The following is a 21861-nucleotide window of genomic DNA, read 5'->3' as shown; positions in this document are numbered from 1 at the left end:
CAGACCTACCCCAATTCTCCCAAATGTATAAAACTTTAGAGGTTTTTCAGTGGGCAATTATTGGCAGAGTATAAAAAACAGTTCTGGCTACCGACTTTCAGTTGGAATATTATGATATGATATGATATGATATACAACCAATTATAACAATGTTTTGTTTTAGAAACAAGGATTTTTAAGGTTTACAGCTTCCCTTTTTTATGGCTACCATATGGATAAGTGAAAATTTGTTCGGTATAATTCGAAATTTTGAGGTACCATGCCTAATATTCCAATTGAACTGTGCGAAAAGCCTTTAGATACAAGTAAAATGCTTATGAGAGGTATTGTTAAGTATTGGTGTAAGAGCACCTGGCTATGTGACTGGTTCCTGGTCGCCGCATCGCAGACCTTCCTCACTCCTAGTTGGCGAAGATGGTGCCCACGGGAAACACGACGATCCTCCGCTTGCCGCTGACCACCAGCGACTCGTAGTGGTAGTTCTTTTCCAGCAGGACCTCGTTGCGGTTGCCTTTGAAGGAGTCCCTGATGGGGCTCAGGTCGGGACTGAAGCAGTTGATGGCCACAACGTCGGCTGGCAGGCGGGGAATCAGCTCGTAGGCGCAGGCCAGCTTCTCGTTCCACAGGCTGACCTGGCCATAGGGCAGCGGATCCCTTTTGGCCAACTCGCCGGCTTCCTTGGCCGTGCGGAAGGTGTGCAGTGTGACCACCCCAGTGGCTCCACCTCCCAGGTAGCTGTGCACACAGTCGTACACCAGGATGGGCGACTCGCCAGCCTTGAGGCTTTCGCCCCTCACCACCTTGGCCTTCAGCTGATCGATCTTGGCCAGCGTGCTGATGTAGGTGGGATTCTTGGCCACCTCCTGCGGCAGGGTGCGCAGATCCCGGGCCACCAGGCCCACGAACTGCTCGGCTATGCTCTCCTGGAGCAGCAGCGTGGCCACGGAGCCCTCGGCAAAGGGATTCTGCAGGGAGTGCAGCAACTGCTGGCGGGCCGAGTGCAGGTCGCCGTCCTCGAAGACAATCAGCAGCTGGGGGGAGCGCCACTTGGGGGCACTGGGGATGGCCTCGACCTGTGGACAAGCAATATGGTATAAGTATATCATTCGATTTGATGAAGGCATGATATTACAGGTGTACTTCACTTATGGGTACAAGAAGGTGTAGTAATATCAACTATCTTGATAGAGCTGGTAATAATTTGTATAATTTAGGATGTGGATATATCATATCATCATCTATCCCATCCATGTCTGTATAATCCTATTTCAGAAACCACCTTATACAGCACTATCGATGATGTTTGTCATGTTCTAATCTCGCAAGTAGTATCCCCCATGAGCACTCTTAGTTATGGACCCATCCATAGACGTATCTCCCGCCGAGGGGGGCACTGATCAAGGTTATGTCTGATTCTCGGGGTCGGGAACTGGAACTGACCTTTGCTTGCCCCTCCTTTGGCGACGACTGCGGCGTGAGGACCATGTCGCTGGTGATCCTGGTAGACTGCTGGGACCTGCTGGAGTCGTTAGCCATGCTCTGCTCCCGGATTCCTGTCCAATCGAAACGCTAAAGCCAACACCCAGCACCAAATTCGCTCGATCAGCTGCGTTATCAGCGGCTCACGCACACACACGGCGAAGATCGCTGATAATTTTAAATACCATCTTTGGTATTTTCGTATCTCAAACCTGCATCGTTTTGCAACACTGTCAGAGAGGTATCATTTATTTTCCATTTAATTATAATAATATTTAGTTATTGATTTTTGCAAGAAAACAAACAAACTGTTTGTTATATATTTTTTTACAAACATTTAAATCTCTTTAAAAACTAGCCATTAAAATACTAGACTTTCCAAAGTTAAACAGCACTATTATAAGAGTATTTAAAAAATATTGAAAGCCTAATGAAAATCATCTAAAACCTTGGACATAAGAATACGTTGGTGGTCACACTGAATTTATATTTAAAATAATTTTGATTTGGTTTTACTGAATATACAAGTTGTATTTAAATTATTTCAAGTAAAACCTCATTTTTTTTTTTTAAATATATTGTATGGGTGCTTTCTTATGCACCTTAAAATAAAAAAACCCATAAGTTTGGGGAATTCCCCTTAATATATTGGTGTGGGGAATTATATTTTGAAATTAAAAACAAAAAGCAAAAAAAAATTTATTCATCCATAAATATGATGACATTTGAAATTAATTTTAGAAATAATAAAGGAAAATCATTTAAAGGAACATTACATAAAAAAGATATATATATAAATGGTACTTAAAATTTTCATCAGATAATTTTAAATATTTTTAGAAACCACTTTATATTTTTTTTTTTAAATTTAAAAATGCCTCAAGAAACGGCGTTGCTTTTCTAAAAATCTAAGGGCCCCGAGCAATGGTAAAGAAAATAACTTAACTCATGTTTTCTTTTTTAAATATTATTTCAATTTATTCTAATCAATATTTTACACATCCATACACAACGCAACAATTTTGCATCATTATTGGCAGAACTGGCGTAACAATTTTATCATGTTGTTCTGCAGAACACGGACATTACTAAAATAGAAAAAAACTTTTCCTAATCTACGTAAAAACTAAGTGTTACAGAGGAGCTGACCACTGGTCTATTCTACCGCCTTCTGCTTCTTGCGCTTGCGCGGCGGGGCCTCCGCGTCCTCCTCCGTTTTCACCTCCACGACGTCGTCGTCGATGACAACCACCTCGTTGTCCCTAGCCTTCTTGTGCTTCTTGACGGATGCAGGTTTATCCTCGATCACCACCACTTCGTCCAGGCTATTGGCCGCTCCATTCGCCAGCACTTGCCCATTTGATTTACGCTTCTGTTTCTTTGACGCGACGACTTCTTCCTCCCTGTTCTCCACATCGTCGAAGGCATTTTCTGCTCCATTTTCCAAGATTTTGCCATTTGATTTGCGCTTCTTTTGCTTCTTGGGGGCGATGGCATCTTCTTCCTTGATCTCCACCTGTTCAAAGCCGTTTTCCTCTACCGACCCATTGTTTTTCTTCTTTTTGCTCTTCTTGACGGGCGCCGCCTCTGCGGCTTCCTCTTCCGACTGGTCGTTTAGAGCTATGGACTTCATGAACTGTGGTTTGTGGCCGGTGAGCACCGACTGCCGCACAAGCTGCTCCTTTTGCTCCAGCGTTTGGCTGGAGGCCAGCAGTTTGCTGCGGATCGTGTAGTAGTTGGCGGTGCGCGACAGTTTGGCTTTGGTTTTCAGATTCCTCTTGTCCGCCTGGCGCAGGGTCTTGGCAATCTCCTCGGGCAATTCGATGCGATCCTTGTAGTCGCTGCCGAACAGGGGATGACGATTGCGCACCAGGATCTTGGGTGGCGGCGGCATGGTTGGGAATTCCTGCTCCTCCTCGCCGGCGACCGGTTGCTGGGCCTTCGGACGCTGGCTGACCACCACATAGCCGGCCAGGGGCAGATTGCGGATGGCATACTTGCCCTTGGAGCTGACATAGCCAATGGTTTCCTTCTGGGGCGCCGAGTAGCCGACGGCGCGCACTCGCAGGTTGCCCACGCGCTTCTTGCCGGGCAGCTTGAAGCGCTTGCCGGCCAGCTGGCGGGGATCCGTGCCCTTGGGGCACTGCATCAGCCAGGCCTCATGGGTGTGCTCGTCGAAGTCGCGGAAGGCATCGCCGCAACAGTCGTGCGCCGCCAGGCCGGCGTCCACCTTGTCCAGCTGCTCCTCCTCCAGGAACTTGCGGCGACGCTCCTTGGCCTCGCGGCGAGCCGCCTTCTTGTCAGACTTCTCCATGGGGCGCTAAAGTAAGGGCAAATTAAATGTACTAACGAGGCACAACTGCACGTGCTGCTGCCAGCAATCGGGTATCGATATGCAGGGGCAATCGATTGTCTTTGCATGGTATTTAAATGGTATTTTCCCAAAACTGGTATTTTCTGTGCAGTCCTGCTGGTATTTTGCATCCCATTCGGCGCGGTCACATTGGTTAGTAATAGTTATGGATATTAAGCATAATTAATCCTGAACGCCGACGCCCACAAATCCGTACCGCCCGTCCTTGCAGCGCTGCAACCCAAGATCCGGAAACTGGCTAGCTGGCAAGTTGCAGGCGCCCCAGGAGCAGCAGATAAATTCAACCGACAACCAGAGCCCCGTCTGCGTGTTTGTGTGTGCGTGCTGGGTGCATGTGTGTGAGTGTGCAGCTGCCGTCTGTGTGTGCCACTGCGAGTGTGTGCGAGGGAGTCGAGCTTTGCGAATTTCCAATTTTCGGCCCTTAATCGCAGTCTTATCCGCCAGCGAGCCACTTATTTCGCCCGAAAACCCAGCCACAGAGCATGCTGCTTTATTGCTCTGCAGGAAAGCGCTGATAAACGGCCGAGAGGAAGTAACTGGAGCAACAACAACAACAGCAGCAGCGGAGAGCCGAAAAAAAGTTAATCAAAGGAAATTAAATAACAAGGCGGCGGCAACAACACTTACATAAATTAACTCGCAAGGCAACAACACTAATAACAATAGCTTATCACACACAGCAGCAGCAACAACAACAGCAGACAGCAGCCACAACAACAACAGCGCAGCAGCAGCAGCAGCCAGAAGGAACAACAGTTTATCTCCCATATACAGCCGGCTGCACGAGTGCGAGCGGGCGAGCGCTAGTTGGCCAGCGAGGGAGCGAGAGAGAGGCAGTGAGCCAGCGAGAGGGGTGTGCGTGCGTGTTGGTGTGTGGGAGCGGAGGCAACAACAAGAAAAAACTAAAAAAAAAAAGAAAACAACAAAATATACTTTTACATTGTTCGACGCGCCTAACTGTAAATATATAAGAGCACTCGAAGAAACCAGGAGGAGCTTGAGAGAAGGGCGAAAAAATGGCACGCGGCTTCGATCATCTGTTCAAGCTGCTCATCATCGGCGACAGCGGTGAGTTTCCCAGGGCTTTCCCACATTTTCCCCGCTTTCCCACCGACCAGGTGCTTAAAATAGCCTCGTGTAGGAAGCAGCAGGTGTAATTTTCAGTTTGTCCCAGTTTCCCCAGCGAAAATTCGCTTTCTTCCTCACTCCCAAAATTCCAATCATAATCGCTTGTAATTTTACTGCCTGTAAAGTAAACATTACTCATACGCCATGTTTGCCGTGAAACATACTATATGTCGTGTATTTTACGGCGAGCATGGCGTATGAGTAATGTTGTTTTTAAGGTTTTAATCATTGCACTATTTGTCTGCTTTTTTTTTAAATTAATAACTATGTGGGTTACAATAAAATTATTAAGATTATTCTTTCTATTTTTAATGCTATGGCTTATACAAGTATATTATTTATATTACATACATTGTATTACATCGATCTCAAACTTGGCCTTACAATTGTTATATAGAAATACTTGCATAAAGTATATTTAATAATTATTTTAATAAATTTATAGTTCAGAATTTGGTCTTAAACTAAATTCTGATTTTATCATAGACCTGCCACTCCATACTTTTTTTAAATTTTAAACATAGAACCGATCTTTTCTTTATCAATCTCAAAATAGACTTTACAAGAAACAAATTGGATAAAATATATTAAATGTTTTTTATGAATTCATAGTTCAAGAAATCTGTCAACCTACATATTCCAATCTTATCCTGATCACAAAAAATTAAAAAAAATATTTAAATTATTTTTCCTGTGTATTCTTAAAACACCGTTTAATAAATTAGTTTAATAATGAGTTCAGTTTTCTTATATCTCTACTAATCTGCTCCCAATTTTCTTCAAATATTAAATTTAGATTCCAACTTATTCCCATCGATCTGAAACTTGGCTCTACATACGTCTTTAATATTATGTACAGAGTTTGAGGCATTATTCATAAACTGCTTTCTGGTTATTAGATCCACATTAATCAGTTCAAGATTCTTGTGGTTTTCATGATATTATGACAAATTTTAATAGCACCGTGAAAAAATTTCACAATCGAACCCAAATTAAATACCCCAAAAACGCTGAAATTCCAATCTTAAGATCATCTTTCTGGTCTATAAAAAATAAAGAACGTGATCAATGCCCGCGCACTGGCAGGATATACAGTGTGACATGCGAGCAGGCCAGCTGGGGCGGTAATTGGAGCAGGAGCCCGTTCCCACCCCAGACTTTTCACATGCCACATAGACATGAAACCAATATCAGTTATAGTAATCCGATTCCATCCGCCTCCCTTCTTCTCACCCTCCGAATTCCCCGCAGGCGTGGGCAAGTCGTCGCTGCTCATCCGGTTCTCGGACGACACATTCTCGGGCAGTTACATCACCACCATCGGCGTGGACTTCAAGATCCGCACCGTGGACATCGAGGGCATGCGGGTGAAGCTGCAGATTTGGGATACGGCCGGCCAGGAGCGCTTCCGGACGATCACCAGCACCTACTACCGCGGCACCCACGGCGTCATCGTTGTCTACGATGTGACAAACGGCGATTCCTTCGCGAACGTGCGCCGCTGGCTGGAGGAGATCCAGAACAACTGCGATGTGGTCAAAAAAGTATTAGGTGAGCTTGTGGCTTCGGAAGATCTGCCAAATGCCATTAGGATACCATTTAAACACAATACTAATGCTCTGAATCCTGTGCAGTGGGCAACAAGAACGATGATCCGGACCGGAAGGTGGTCATCACCGAGGACGCGCAGCGATTTGCGAAACAAATGGACATCGAGCTGTACGAGACATCCGCCAAAGACAACATCAACGTGGAGAACATGTTCTTGTCGATCACGCGGCAGGTGCTCGACCACAAGCTGCGCACCTCCCCCAACGAGCAGCAGAAGGACACGCTCCACCTGAAGCCCAATCCCAAGGGCACCAAGGGCGGGAAGTGCTGCAGGTGAAAGCGGCTCCAGGACGGGAGCTGGCATTGTGACTGGACGGGGATCGGAACCGGATTAAGGACCAGGACCTGGATCAACTCCGGGGCGGATGGAATCGTTGTGGGGGCGCGTAGTTTGTAGGGTTCTCGGCGTACGATACGGCACACACTCACTCACATAGACATAGCTTACACCAACAAACAACAAGCAACAAACAAACATGCAAACAACACAACACAACAACACTCACACTCACACCCACTAGAGACGACAATTTTTTTTGTTTTGTTTATTTCCTCCTGTGTTTTTATTCGGAATAATGCCAGATAGCCGTAAATTAAAGTGTAAAAGTGTAAAGCGCAATTAAATGTATTTAGCAATTTATATACATATTAATATATACATAAACGAAAATTTAAACAAATCGCATATTTATATACAAGAATATATTTATATTTCAAACGGAAAATTGTATTTACAATTGCAAAAGCGACAGCAAGAAAATGTATTTGGTCGAAAATTTATCGAACACTAAATGTACGTACATTTCTATATACACATGTAGGTGAGGTAAAACAGCATGAAGGCTTCCGATCGCAATTCTTCACTCCATGCTCCTGTATTTTTAAAACCAAATAAGATATGTCTTTGAAACACCACGAAAATTGAAAAGGCCAAAAACTTATTTTAAATAATTTTCTCTTAAACATTGAGTTTAACTTCCAGTAGAAAAAAATCAACTAAAATTTGTATAATCTATTAATTACAATATCTGGAATCTCAATTTAACTGGGTTGGAATAATGATTCAAGAACATTTATGTTGTTCCCAAAAACTGCCTTACTTTGTTAAGATTTAGTTGGATATTATAACTGCCATTCCATGTTTGGAATCACTTGGTTTACTGAACTCTTGGACATTTTTCTGCACTTTAAAGAAAGGCATACCCATCTTACTATTTGTGTGGTTACAATAAATAAATTATGGGAAGAATCCAAAACTGTCATTAAATATCACTTTCTTGAGCCATTTTTTGCGCAGTACTTGTTTTTAATGTAGAGAAAACAGTGGAACCTGTAATCTGAAATACTAATATTGTGTACTAGATATCAGAAAGAATGCAAACTCTTTCCAAAACCATAGTTTGTTGTGATCGGACTGTAATCCCCTGAAAGCAGCTTCTTATAACCTTTAATTTAAGAGTCAAAAATTATATTGCTTCAATATCTGTCTTTCCGAAAAAAGATCAAGTGATCGAGTATCAAGTGAAGGTAAGATCATTACGTCCTATCAATGATAAAGAAAAACTGTTTAACGTTTAAAAACAAATAGTCAGGATGAATATTCAAATACGTAAGACCTTCAGCTGTACAAAATAGCATACTTTGCGGCGAAATAAGTGGATAAGTCCATAGAATTTATTTTTTGGAGGCTGATACTTAAACTATAATCATCTCAATAATCAACCTGTCAAATTACTTATGTAATCTTGATTTTTACCCTGATTTCTATGAAGATGGAGTCTAGTGTCTAAAGCTAACCACTTTTTCTGACTTTTAACAAGATAACTTGCTTGTGTTTTTCTTTTTTTTTTTTATAAGTTTTCTGAATTATAAAACACATTATATGGTTCTTACAAAATCAATAACCAGCAATTAAAGAAAGAAAATATTTTTGTGTGTTTACTTAGACATTTTAAGGACCATTCGAATATCAAGAAATACTAAATGCATTGTGTTTCAAATCCAAAAATAATTACCTAGTGATTGGTTTTGCTGTAAAGGGCTTTTAGAAAGTGTGGTAAGCTTAAAAAAAGAATATTCATGGTTAAAGAAACGTATATTTCATACCAACCACAAGAAAACTATATATTTATATATTCATGTATATTTTCATCGATTAAAATAAAGAAGATAATATGATTTTCTAAATTTAGCTATGTCTGGGTTGGCATAATAATGGATGTATATATGTTCTTTTTAATTTAATAAAATAAAAGTAAGATTTTATTATACCAAATGCCCAAGTATCTAGGAAGAAAATATGTCAAAGGACAGAAGTCCTGAACCCCTTTGTTTTAGGATTAGGCCAGTAAAACTCACTTTGCTTAATATTATTATATTATATTATATTTTGTATTATTATTTATTGATGTCAACACATTTTTGTTCGTTTCGATTAGAGAGAGCACGAGGTTAAGGCAACGACTAGTATGGGAAACGGCGAATTCGAAGGGACGAACAGATAGACTGGTGCAGATTGCGGCAGGGACGAAGGTGACCACTGGACTGGCAGGCAGTGCGGCTGCGGGGATGACTCTTCCGGACTCCTCCTCCTCCGGACTCATCCTCCTCCTCCCCGCTCAGTGGTACTTGGCCACCGGGAAGGTGCGCGTCTGGCGGCAGGACACCAGGGCGTCGCCCGACTGACCCTGTGGACAGCGGCACACCGCCAGGTGGGCCTTGGGCTCGCAGCTGGCCCCGGTGGCACACTTGCCGATGCAGGGATCGATGCACTGGTAGTTGATGCAGGCGCGGTGGTCGGGACACTCGTTGTTGCTCAGGCACTCACCCTGTGGGGAAGGTATCCGTATATAAATTTCGGTTGCTGTACAATTATTATTATTATTTTTTGTTATTTTATTTTATTATTTTTATTTTGTTTTATTATTATTTTATTTACTATTAATGAAATGTTTTAAAATGATTTAGGTATTCAAACTAGAAAGATTTGCACCTGATCTTAAGGCCTAAAAAAAATTCTTTGGAGTCTAAAAATTGTTTTTCTTTTTAATGAAATTCTGTATCCTTTTTAACTTTATGTGTCAAAGTTGATTCTTAATCTTGTATTCCCTTGAAATTATTGGATTTACCATTTGTTTTTTTTTTTAAGTATCGAGCTCTAACTATTTTTAACCCTAGTTAGTATTGGCTTACTTTTTTTTATCTCCTTTTAATTTTTTTCTTTATCCTAAATATGAATGGTTTTTTCTAATTAAATTTTTTTCTGGGTATAGGCTTAGATGCTGGGCTAAAAATCTTCTTTTTTATATATATTATTATTACTTTTTTATTATATTTATATTTTGTTTAAATATTATTTTGATATATTTTATATTTTTTTTAATTAACAATTGTTTGGTTTCCAGCCTAGAGACTCACCCTGCTGCAGTGGCTCAGCGGATTGCCGGTGTGGCCGGGCAGGCAGTTGCAGACGGGTCGCTCCCGGCCCGTGTTGTCGTGGCCGGGCACGCAGATGGCGTTGGTGCCGCACGGATTGGGGTCGCAGAGGTCCTCCTTGGTGAAGGGCCGGCAGCGGACGAAGGGGTCGCCGGTCATGTCGCGCGGACAGCTGCAGACGGGCGTCAGGCCGCGCAGGTTGCAGTCGGCGCCGATGCCGCAGGCGCCCTCGCAGGTGTTCTTGCAGATGCCGTAGAAGCAGGCCGGTCGTCCGGCGGGGCAGTCCGCGTCCCCGTAGCACTCCGGCCGGCACTCCGTGTACGGACTGCCGATGTAGCCCTTGGGGCACTCGCAGACCGCCCGGTGGTTGCTCACCGTCCGGCAGGTGGCGCCGGTGCCACACTGCCCGCAGGCCGGGACGCACTTGAAGTTGCTGGAGCACATGTCGCGGCTGTTGCAGTCGCCGTCGTGGTCGCACTCGTGGCGGCAGCCGCTCAGGGGATTGCCCACGTAGCCGTGGTTGCACGAACAGGTGGGCACGCCGTTGATGATCTCGCACTTGGTGTTCACGCCGCAGGGACTCGGGTGGCACTGCTCCTCTGTGGAGAAAGGTAGGGTTCAGTAAGAATAGGTATTCCCTAGAAATTTCATCTTTCAATGTATTAAGTATGACTAACTGATTGTATCTTTAAGACACTTAGACGCTAATTGTCTTACAATTCGACATTTTGATATTATTTGGTTTTTGAGAACAAATTTAACTTGATTTAAGAATGTACAACATTTCGTTCTTGTTTTGAGAATTTCTATTGAGATAAAAGGGGGATATTTTAAGTTATAGCTCAAAAATCGCAAGCGATTACGGTAACGCTTCCTTAACTAGATTTGAAGCACCTATTTAACTTGATTCAAGCTAAATAAGAACATTTTGAACTCAAACAATGTCATTTTATTTTCAAGAATATTTTTAACTCAGATGAGCACGTCAGAACTCTCTCTGTGGTATATTTTGTGTTTATTTTTTTTACTTTATTGTTCCCGACTATTCTGAAGATTATTATTTTTAAAAAATATATATATATATTCCTTTAAACATAATTTTTTAAATGTCAATTTAATTGATTGTTTTACACTTTATATTAATTCTTGAAAATATAATTTCCACAATTTTAAAATGTAACTTTTAACGATTTTTTCTTTAGTACCTACCTATCAATTTTATTATAATCTAAAGGAATTATATAGATTTCTTTGGATATTATTTAAACATTTTTCAAGTATGCCTTTTCACCAATAAGTGTTCCTATCTATTCAAAATGTTATTATGTATAAAAACGTTGTAAATTTATTTCATTAGAATATGAAAGGAATGTTTCCATTAAAAGTTTATTTGTTAAATTCTCAAAGATGCCTTTTAATGTTTATGTTTTCAGTTTTGGCGTAAATATATTTATTTTTTAGGCTTTCGATTTTTTTCTTCATAATACTAATTTAATATATTCAAAATAGTTTGATTTCTAAAAATTACGTTACATTTGTGAATAGTACATAAAATACTGAGTTAAACTTGGATAGGTGAAATGCCTTATAAATAAATTCTCAGTTCAGAAAATTATTCCTATATAAGAATAGTATAGGTGATATCTCAAAGCTTCCAAAATCCTTAGATGATCTTTGAAGTAAAGAGTGTTCCTAGCATAAGTGTTCCTAGCACGATTTTAAATAGTTTGTGGCACGAAAATGTGTGTTTACCAAAGACGGAGGTAATGGTTATCACAGAGTGCAAGTCCTGATTTATACATCGGTTTGCTGGGGAGAATCCCTCCCCAAAAAAGTCCACCCAGGCGCCCTTTCACCTTTCACCTTTCACCCCATTTCAAGCCCCTGTCAACAGCCGCTGACGCAGTTGCCGCTGCCGCTGCCCAATTTTTGATTTATGCCGGGTCGCATGACTTATGTTCCGGTCGAAGGTTCGACTCGAAGAGGAAAAACACCTCCATCGGGGCCAATAATTGGGGGCCAAGCACTCGGGCCGGGCAAATAGAAAATCATATTCAAATAGCCGAATAGCGCCCATTTATGCGCATATTTTTGGTTTTTACTTATAGCCTTTTTTATTTTTATGCCAATTGTTGTGCCCGGTGATGGTGATGACGATGCCGATGCCGATGATGATGATGATGATGATGACGCTGGTGCGGTGAGCAAGCCGAGAAATTATTTTCCCTTGTTTTCCGTTCCGATGGCAAAAGTTTCGCCATTATCAGGCCTTTTCTCCTACATTTCCTTTTGACATAATTTGCGAGGAGTTCCAACTTGGCCGCGCCGAGAAAATGTATTGTAATGAAATCTACGGTTTGTTTTGAAAATCGATTGCCAAACGCCTGAAGACCACTGGCGAGGAGTCTCATTTAAGGCAAGGGCTCGCTTTCATTAGCATAAAATTCAGATTTTGGTCATAGGATAAGCAAATTCACTAAATATAGTTCAAGGATACTCAAAAAACACCAGAAAAAATGTTAAAGCACTAAAAAACATAGCTGAAACACAGCCACTTGAACTTGAGTTTGTGAGAAATATTTAAGGTACATATTTTCGCAAGTCTCCGGACATTCTTAGTCTGCGAGGAATTGCATCTGCCAGGACGCTTCCGGTGCTCAGGAAAGGCAGCTCAAACGGAAAGGAAGGAGTCCTGAGAAATGTCCCCCGTCCCCGTAGATTGTTCGTTTACAATTATTGTTTTCAAGTCAGTTGCTAATTGGAAATGCAAATAAATATTGTATTTCGATGGGAATTGCACGCAGGCGAGGGACTTGAATTAAGGCAGCGCAGGACACGCAGGACACAGGACACAGAAAGGGATGCGAGTGAAATCAGGAAAATAAATATCGATGGGCAGTTAAGATGCAGAAATCGCAAAAGGGAGTGGAAGGTGCTGGGGCATAAAGCACAGTCGACGGAGAAATTCAATTTATTAATGCCGACTTTCGGGCAGAAACTTCAATTTGTTTGGGGCAACACATCCCCTTGGTGCTGTTCGCCTTTCCTTTGAATCTGACGTGTGACAAACAAGGAAATTCATGCCAAGAATAAAGTGTTGTGCTGTAAAATGGATTTTAATTTATTTTTCCCCATATTTGCATTTGCATTTTATTTTGACGAGACTTTCAGTTCTAGAATGATTTTGCAATCGCATTAGTTGCAACAAGGTATTGTTTAAAGTTTAAATAAAATAATAAAAGTCTTGAAAGCATAGTACGTACAACAGATTTTCTTCAGAGAATATATACCTTATATATATCTTATATCGTTGAAAATTCGCCTGTAATAATGTCTTTTGGTCACACACTAAAAAAAAATATGTAAATCACCTTTTCATTCTTGTTCAATACTTATAGATTAGATGTATAACATCTAAATAATTTTTAGTTAATTTATAGATTGAAATGAATTGATTTTAATTTAAAATTCGTTCTCATTAAATCAACATTGAATTATTATCCCTTGAGTTTAGTTTTCACTTTAAATATCAAAATTAGAGTAATACAGTTTATTTTTGGTTTTAATTACCTTCAATTTGTTGTTCATAAACCATTATAAATGTACTATTAATTTTTATTTATTTAAAGTACAAATATATTTAAATAAACATTTTTTTTCATTAAAAAAAAATTTAAGATTCCTTTTTATTACATACAAAAAATATTTAGTTAATTGTTAACTAAATTCGTTTTCAATATTTTTTACTTAGACTAAAATATTTGAAAATAACTCAATAAGTTAATTTGTTTTCTATCTTGATTAAAATACTTAAAAATTAACTAATTTAATAAGTAATTTATACTCTTTATAAAAATAATTAATATTATGTTTTAAACTAACGATTGGCGTTAGTTCAAAAATTAAATATAAAGCCTGAACTTTTTTTATTTCAACGTGAATAACTAGAGAAAAATGCTTAAGTTTTTTATTAGGATTTTTTATAGTCGAAAAAACCTGTTTTAAATATCTAAATATAACAAAGGTTCAATAAAAAAATATTTTTGAAAAGTATTGTATTTATTTTTAGTGGTTTTTATCTTGGAGATATCTAATTTTTACGTGTAAAAAAAGTGTTTTTGTTTCTTGGAGTGCAGTTGATCAAGCTGTCTTCTCCCAGAGGAACTAGTATTCCCAAGCCAGCAACTTTCAGTTGACCGACTTCGAGTGGACCGACGCCTGCTACCTGAATTCGTTGGCCTTATGACCATAATCGGAAGTTGGCTCGGGGCCCTGCCTGTCCGCCGGCTCCCAGCTGGTTGGCCTTGGGACTCGCCCACACGGCCGCGTCCTTGATCTTGACAATTATAAAACGAAATGCCCCGCTAATTACCATAAAATTACAAAAGGCCCCGAGTGCGATTCTGGGCCAGTGTTGGGCGGTGGATTATTATTATTATTGTTATTATCATGAAGCGCGAAATATATTATGCAAGCCAGTCCCACATGCTTCGCCGGCCCAGCCCCCTGTTTTCGCCGCTGTTATGTGGCCCGATTTGGCCAAAACCAGTTGGATTTGCGACGTCAGAGCATCGGATTTGCAAATATATTTATAGTGGGCCGAACTAATAACATTCGCATTACAATGTTTGTCTAACTATCTGATGTTCTGTCAATCGTTGCCATGGGCTTCCGGCACAGTCGTGTTCCCACATTATTTTAATTCATTATGAGCAACGATATACAACAGAGTTTTCTGCAGAGAGCTTACTAATTGCTCGGATTTTCTGTCAATAAAATATGCATATTTTTTATATTTCATTTTAAATACCTTTTTTCGACCTTCTTACTCCCTTCAACAAGCTGTTTAAAAACTCTTTAAACGAACAAATCCCAGTGGACCTAAACCTGTTTGCCTCGATCTCATCTGTCCTTTAAAATAATAAGGTTGTCAAGGCTTTTCTGTGGTCATTGTTTTAGCTTATAGAAGCCTTTCATTATTTATATAAAAAAATTCAGCAAGTTTATTTTATATGAAAATTATCAAACTAAAAAGTACAAGCCACATTTATTGTGAAATATAAAAAAGAAATGTGAAAATGTAAGGCCTAAGTTAGATAGAAAAATAAATAGTTAATTTAATTGGTAAAATAAGAATTTAGAAATAAAGCGTAAATATGAAACAGCTTTGATAAACTGAAAATACCGATTTGAGTATATTAAAACATAACATCAAAAAAATGAATTTAAAAAACATGGAAATATCTTAATAAATATAGAATATTAAAAAAATGTATGGTAAAATAATACAACCTTTTTTGAGGAACTAGTAATTACAAAACACATGAAAAATTAAAATACCGAATAAAATATATAATATAATAACAATAAAATACCGAAAAGTATATTTTGAAATATATATGAAAAATAAGTGAGTGTAAAAACCGTCTTAATTTATATGGCCATAAAAATCATGGATTTTTTAAGATAAGTTGTTTATGGTATATTATTTTACACATTCTCTTTTTCGAGACAAGGGTAACTATGAAACACAAGAAATACTGAAAATACCTAATGAAATATACTGAAATATTAACCAAAATAGGGTTTTTTAAATCGTATTAATTTTTGTTTCCCCCAGAAATCATGGATTTATCTTTGTTTATATAAAATATTTAATATATTATTTAATGGCAATATAGTTATATATTTTTTAGATAGGGTAACAAAGAAACTTATGTGAAAACCCGAAAATACCGAAAAGAATATCTGAGGCTATGCCCATCCGATTGACGCGCGGGCCTCGAGCGACTCTTATGACACCCCGGATATTATGCGGCCCCACGGGCCACGCCCACTGACTACTCTACTCACCCGGATCGTTGAGGTGGCAGGCGTGGTAGGGGTCACCATTGTAGCCCGCCGGGCAGCTGCACACGGCCACGTGGTTGCGGGCCTGTAATGGGGCAGAGGCAAGTGAAATGGGCTCGGGTTGGATGGAAATTCCGGTGGTCATGGAGGGGCGAGGAAACCCCTCGGCGGACCCGGCGCGCACTTACGTCACAGTTCGAGCCAATGCCACAGGCACCCACGCAGGGATTAACGCAGCGATTGTCCTTGCACTGCAGGTCGCCGCGGCAGTCGACGTTGTCCAGGCACTCGCCGCGGTTGCAGTGGGTGAGCGGATTACCGCTGAAGCCGGGCGGGCAGGAGCACACAGGACGTCCTCCGGCGGCCTCCTGGCACACGGCATTCACGCCGCACGGGCTCCCGCTGCATCCGCTGCCGTACGACTGGGCTGTAAGGGGCGAGAGGTGAGGTGATGCACAGGTGCGTAGGTGTATCTCGTTGTCTCTAACTAAATCTATCTTTTGTTTGCCATACGCTACGTTCTGCAGTTGGGTTACTTTTGGGTTAGCTACTACGGTTACTAGATACGAGTGACTTTTTAGGGGTGCTGCGCGGTGCTCTCTTATGCTCGGCGTGCTGGTGCGGGCTTACTACGCATAGGACTACGGAAATTGGAGGTTGTAAATACCACGTGTGTAGACCGGATCTCTATAGACAACCCGCTGCAGGGACCGCCCATCGCCGTAAGTGTAGTATGTGCGGTATGTGCAGTTCACACAGCGCTTCTCGAGCTTTTTACCTGCGGCCAGTTGGGGCAGGGAGCCGACGGCCAGCGCCACCAGGGCCACGAGGAGGAGCTGCTGCTGCAAGGGAGGCAGAGGATTAGTCCACTGACGGAAAAGGTATAGTAAATTATATATATTATATAAACATCATAGTTAATACATGACGCATGCACTGCATTGCATGATTTAAATAAAAAAAAAGAATTACCTTTAAAATAATTTCTTAATAAATACAGACTCTCTATATTTCATAATTTATTTTAAAATGTTAAGGTATATAAAATTCTAGTTCTATTTTACTTAAATGTTCCATTTGATGCATACAAAATTTAGATAAATATGTGAGCACCAAAGTGTTTTTTCTTAGTGTAATAAATATTAATAATAATATACGACTAACCGAAAATGTAAATAAAAAATCATAGGACCAGGAATTTATATTGGGTTTCTATTTTTAATAAGTAATATTTTTTAAAGTGATCATAAATTATAAAATTCATAAAAAAATTATAAAGATCGTAAATATATTAGTGTTAAAAGTATGATTATTAATGACTTTTAAGTATATATCATATTTATTATTTATATATTTATACTATTATAAAAATAATAAATATATTTATTTATTTATTATTGTTTGGAAAGACAGCACTGCGTATGAGTAACAATAAATACGAATTTTATTATGGATTATTAAGTATTTCTAAGACATGCATTTGGGAAATTTAAATGCCTTTCTTTTTGGTACGGTTTTGTTCCCAAAAATGTAATATACCTGACTTGAGTTGTCCTTGAGTTTGCCAAAAACTCTCTTTCAAAAATATTAAAAAGCCAATAAATTATAAAAAGATCAAACCATATTTATCAAATACCTATTCAAATGATCAAACCTTATTTATCAAACACCCATTTTAATTATTCGTTTTTAGGGCTTAAATAATAATTCAATTAATATTTTCAGCAAAATTAAATAAACATTTTCTTAGCTTATACTATAAACAAATCGTTTATTTCAAGTTCGTTTACATTTTATTTAAATATCTTTACACATATCAAGAACCTTTCCCCCGGAAGTTATAGGGCATACAAAAGAATATATTTGAGAACGCGAAGCTTTCGAAAAAGCTTAATATAAACAAACAATCCACAGGCCTATGTGTCATCGCAGTTAACTCGAAAAACCCCAATAACAATTGGGTGACCGACCGATCGGTGGCAAACATTAGTTTGGCCCGCCAATGGGATTCTGCTGCCCCAAAGTAACTCGACACCATATTTGGCTGGCCGGGCAACCTGATGAGATAACGATCGACGATGATATGGCCTGGCGTTCAAGGTGCGGATGACACATAGAAGATAAACTCGTTGTCCGCTTCTTTGGAAGTTCAATTCGAGCAAAAAATGAATCAGTTCGGAAAACAATAAGAATATGCAAATGGACCGACCCATATGCGCATTAACTAAGCTGTCGATCAGCTCTATAAGGCTCGAGATTGATCCACTGAGGGAGGAAATGGGATTTCTTTATTTGCATAGTTAGTCGGGTAATTTGCAATCAGACTACAGTGTCGAGGGAAGTGGTTGAGGACCATTTTTGGTTCCGGAATAGTTATGAGTTTAATCATGAAATAAGATCTATAAATGATGAAAAGAACATGATAGTAGCTACCTAACAAAAACAACCTTTTAGGGCTGGTTACTTTCTTAAAAAATCTAAAAAGAACTTGAAGCTACAGCTGATGATATAAGAAATATAACCCAATAGTCAGCAGTACAAATATCCGAAGTGAACTGAAGTGCCAGATATTAATTGGTTTGTTTTTAGCTCTGTTGTCTAGGCAAATGAATAATGGGCTTGTTGTTTGCCTGCATGGCTTAAAAACTTTTGAGTGATTGATCTTCTCCAAAAAAGCATGACAAGACAAAAGGCAAATCAAAACCACCTAAAAATAAATTGATCGTGGGCTTATGTTCCCGCTTTATGTGGGAATGGGGCATACGCTTCTCTTATTTTTAATTAAACAAACAAAAATATGAAGGGGTTTTGTTCTTTAGTAAATTCTTTTTTTTACAAACAAAGGCCTAACAAAATTGCTTTGTTATAATTGGTTACTGACTTTGTTTTGGGCATGTCTGTAGCTTTAATTCACCAAACTTGACTTCCATATTAGATATTCTCCTAGGGTGTTTCGTATTTAAGTCGATGGTTAAGTGCTTGTCAGCTAACCGGAAGTAAACAGTAAGCCCGAAACGCAGGTTCGCAATTATCGGTGGGGCCATCCCGTACTTTACTTTATTTTTTTCCCATGTTTGCTTAGGTTTTACGTGCTCTTAAGTACATCAATATTCCATTCACGTAGCATTACCTGAATGCATTTTTTATGTTTCGTCTTTGTGCGTAATTTTTTTCAGCAGACAAGAAACAGTAAAAAAAAAATAAATTAAACTGACAAATTGAATATTATATTTTATTTTTATTTTTTTTAGGGCGCTAGTATTTGCAAAATAATTTTTAGTTTTATTAAAATAATATATTTTATTTGTAAATTAATTTTACACCAAAATAATAGCCACAATGACAGTGTTGCCTTGAAGGCTGGACTTTCCCACTGCAACTCACCATTTTTAGGTTAAAGTTCTTGGAACACACTCGCACTTTAGCAACTAGGCTAACAAAATAAAAAACAAAAAATATAAATTCGAAAATGGTTCCGTTTTCCACTTCGTAATGTTTGAGTTCAACTGAGGCGGCTTCTAGATGAGCTTGGGCTATTTATAAGGCCGCGGCTCAGGTGAGAAACAGCTGAGCGACGTTGGCGTCATCTCTCAGCTGCTCACCTTACCCCCTCCCCCTCCCAGATCACCTTCCATTCCCTTCCTAAAACACAGAAAAAAATATATAGTTTTATATTATATATATAGTAAAGTATATATTATAGTAAAAAATATAGTTTTTTAAAGATACTTTTAAGTTCCACAGATATTTCTGTACATAAATTTATGTATATTTAAGTGATTTATTTTCCCTATTTTCCCAGCATATTTCTTCAGCAGAAATAATACACTTAAAACAAATGTAATCATAAAATACATGCATATACATAAATACGAATACGAATATAAGAAGTATCTCATGACAAATGGATTTAATTAATCATTCACTTAAAAATGTGTCGGGTAAAAATCTATCATACATATTAAACTTAAAACAAAATCTAGAGCTTAGAAAAAAGGTTATAAAAATATATTTTCTTGTTGGAAATTCAAATTGAAAATTATCTAAAATTCATTTCAGTTATTTTAAATAAATAACTTCTCCCTTAAAATACCCATATATCAAAAGATACCCTTCTTATAATAATTAAAATTTTTTTATAATTAAAATATCAAAGTAAGCATACTAATTATAATTTTTTAAAATCTTTTCCTATTGGTTTATAGAAAACTATATACATTTTCTTCGATGCACCGGCCTTATAGCGAATATTCAGCTGAAAAGCTAGTTTTTTGTGGTTTACTCTCCGCTTTTTTGAGGCACATTGTTGTGCTGCTCGATTTCAGCTAAAATCATTTCAGTCCAAATCATCTCGGAGATTGAGTCAGCCGCTCGCTGGCTCATTCGCATATTTATTTGTTTGGACATGGGGCTATTTATAAGCGCGTACTTGACGACTTGCTTCGCTTTGGCCAGGCCGGCTTTGAAATAGCCCACTTTCTGCGTGGGCCGCTGCATCCGAGTGCCGTGGGATGATTCCTACTGTGTACGACATCTGAATCGGAGGAACTTGATTGGGAACGGAGAAATGCCATCTCAGCAATTGGCAGGTCGCTTGCGCACTATATTTGCCCAGGAGCAGGAACGAGTTCTTCAAATAGCTCAGGTAGAGTGGCTTAAAGTGTCAGGGGTTTTATTTAAAAAAAACGCTTTATAAAATTCAGAAGAAAATACTGTAACGTTCAATATTTTATTTTAGCTTGCTACTACTAAGTAGTTTAATTAAAAATGTAAACTTGCTTGTAGAATAGTATTTAATTATATTTATTAATATATAATTCTAAGAATGACTTACTTAATATTTTCCCACAACAATTCTTATAAATTTCATTACAAACATATTTAAAATTATCTAATTAAAGTAAAATAGCATTTATTAAAAATATTACAAAATATTTGCTACGATCTAATCGCAACGGATGCTTGCTATAATTAAATGGTAAGGTAAATATTGAATATGGTCATTTCGAGTCCAGTTTTTGCTAAGATTACTTTATTCCAATTTGAATATAATACTATTATCATCTTACAAATTTAATTAACTAAAGAAATTTGCATATATTTCAATCTAAAAGCCGACGGAAATTGAGAATAAAATAGGTAATTTCCGTTGGCCCAGCAAGCAAAAAAAAATAAAATAAAAAATGTTAGGTCATAACAAAATTAACTTAAATAAATTTAAGATTTCTTTGTGCCTGAATAAATATCTTCTTGAAAAATATATGTATTTATTACTAATTTCCTTAAAAAAAATAGCTAAATATTGAGTTAATAGTTAGGAAATTTCATTAGCAAATTGCTGGCCAAATCCACGCTTCATTATCTTATAGCCAAAATGCCTTGAATGGAATCGCATTAGCCTCGCATCGAATATTATGGATTAGACTGACAATTGCTGAGTTTCTCAGGGCAGGGAGGGCCTCTTGGCCAAAACCAATTGGCCATAATTGAATGAGAATGGAAATTCACCTGTCGTCCGGTGGCCAATTTAATTATGCCGTCTTGGGCTGCAAATCTGAGGGCTAGCTCTTGTTTTTTTTTTTGGCCTAACCAAGGTCGCGACAGGTTGGCCTGATGGATCAGGTTGGAGCCGGGATCCCAGCCCAATATATAGGTCCAGCTCCCCACTTGTTGTTCATAATTTATACCGCCCGATATCAATCATATTCAATCATCGTGCCTTGTGAGTGTGTGCTTTGCAGGGTCTTCGCCACCCTGGACGGGTCAGTCCCCAGCCGATTGTCATTGACAAATGTTTTATAATCAATTTGGCATTATTAATTTGAATACACACCACCTGCGAGCAATAATTGGGCCTCTCTCCGCCCCGAAATTGGTTCTGGATACCCTTCAAAGGGAAACCGAAGCCAACTAAAATGGGTCTTTTTGCGGTGAGTCGAACAGGTTTCGCAGAAGCGCTACGGTTTGAGGTATATTAAGGGGAT

General features: G+C 38.9%; 4 protein-coding genes across 6 annotated transcripts; 1 reads left to right on the top strand and 3 right to left on the bottom strand.

Moving 5' to 3' along the window:
* Positions 1 to 42: 42 nt before the first annotated feature.
* On the bottom strand, positions 43 to 1701 carry LOC108024355 (uncharacterized). The gene is made up of 2 exons (XM_017094258.3): positions 1441 to 1701; positions 43 to 1073 (listed from the first exon to the last, which is right to left on the bottom strand). The coding sequence occupies exons 1-2, from the start codon at positions 1534 to 1536 to the stop codon at positions 402 to 404; spliced, it is 768 nt and encodes a 255-aa protein (XP_016949747.1). The 5' UTR covers positions 1537 to 1701; the 3' UTR covers positions 43 to 401.
* A 735-nt stretch (positions 1702 to 2436) lies between these two features.
* Positions 2437 to 3882, bottom strand: LOC108024351 (uncharacterized). Its single transcript, XM_017094253.3, has one exon. It carries the CDS (start codon positions 3791 to 3793, stop codon positions 2636 to 2638), a length of 1158 nt encoding a protein of 385 aa, XP_016949742.1. The 5' UTR covers positions 3794 to 3882; the 3' UTR covers positions 2437 to 2635.
* An 85-nt stretch (positions 3883 to 3967) lies between these two features.
* LOC108024744 (ras-related protein Rab-35) lies at positions 3968 to 7277 on the top strand. The gene is made up of 3 exons (XM_017094844.3): positions 3968 to 4921; positions 6233 to 6532; positions 6616 to 7277. Exons 1-3 carry the CDS (start codon positions 4870 to 4872, stop codon positions 6867 to 6869), a joined length of 606 nt encoding a protein of 201 aa, XP_016950333.1. The 5' UTR covers positions 3968 to 4869; the 3' UTR covers positions 6870 to 7277.
* A 1673-nt stretch (positions 7278 to 8950) lies between these two features.
* Positions 8951 to 19375, bottom strand: LOC108024761 (protein jagged-1). Of its 3 annotated transcripts, none has more exons than XM_017094870.3 (6): positions 19262 to 19375; positions 16545 to 16719; positions 16066 to 16304; positions 15881 to 15962; positions 10010 to 10626; positions 8951 to 9420 (listed from the first exon to the last, which is right to left on the bottom strand). In XM_017094870.3, exons 1-6 carry the CDS (start codon positions 19262 to 19264, stop codon positions 9211 to 9213), a joined length of 1326 nt encoding a protein of 441 aa, XP_016950359.1. In that variant the 5' UTR covers positions 19265 to 19375; the 3' UTR covers positions 8951 to 9210. The 3 variants fall into 3 exon arrangements, with proteins under 3 accessions (XP_016950359.1, XP_016950363.1, XP_016950361.1); XM_017094874.3 differs by having other exon boundaries at positions 16656 to 16719; XM_017094872.3 differs by having other exon boundaries at positions 16545 to 16716; positions 19262 to 19372.
* Between the last annotated feature and the right edge of the window lie 2486 nt (positions 19376 to 21861).

Source organism: Drosophila biarmipes, chromosome X (genome assembly GCF_025231255.1).
Source record: "Drosophila biarmipes strain raj3 chromosome X, RU_DBia_V1.1, whole genome shotgun sequence".
Lineage (NCBI taxonomy): Eukaryota > Metazoa > Arthropoda > Insecta > Diptera > Drosophilidae > Drosophila > Drosophila biarmipes.
This window is presented reverse-complemented; position numbering and strand designations above follow the sequence as displayed.

Bases quoted from the DNA above. Each gene is read 5' to 3' on its own strand.
- LOC108024355 (XM_017094258.3), bottom strand. From the start codon at position 1,536: ATGGCTAACGACTCCAGCAGGTCCCAGCAGTCTACCAGGATCACCAGC. The intron at 1,074-1,440 runs GTCAGTTCCAGT...GCTTGTCCACAG, and splicing joins CAAAGGAGGGGCAAGCAAAG to GTCGAGGCCATCCCCAGTGC.
- LOC108024351 (XM_017094253.3), bottom strand. From the start codon at position 3,793: ATGGAGAAGTCTGACAAGAAGGCGGCTCGCCGCGAGGCCAAGGAGCGT.
- LOC108024744 (XM_017094844.3), top strand. From the start codon at position 4,870: ATGGCACGCGGCTTCGATCATCTGTTCAAGCTGCTCATCATCGGCGAC. The intron at 4,922-6,232 runs GTGAGTTTCCCA...AATTCCCCGCAG, and splicing joins GCTCATCATCGGCGACAGCG to GCGTGGGCAAGTCGTCGCTG. The intron at 6,533-6,615 runs GTGAGCTTGTGG...AATCCTGTGCAG, and splicing joins TGTGGTCAAAAAAGTATTAG to TGGGCAACAAGAACGATGAT.
- LOC108024761 (XM_017094870.3), bottom strand. The intron at 16,305-16,544 runs GTATTTACAACC...CGCCCCTTACAG, and splicing joins AGATCCGGTCTACACACGTG to CCCAGTCGTACGGCAGCGGA. The intron at 10,627-15,880 runs GTGAGTAGAGTA...CTTTCTCCACAG, and splicing joins CTGCCACCTCAACGATCCGG to AGGAGCAGTGCCACCCGAGT.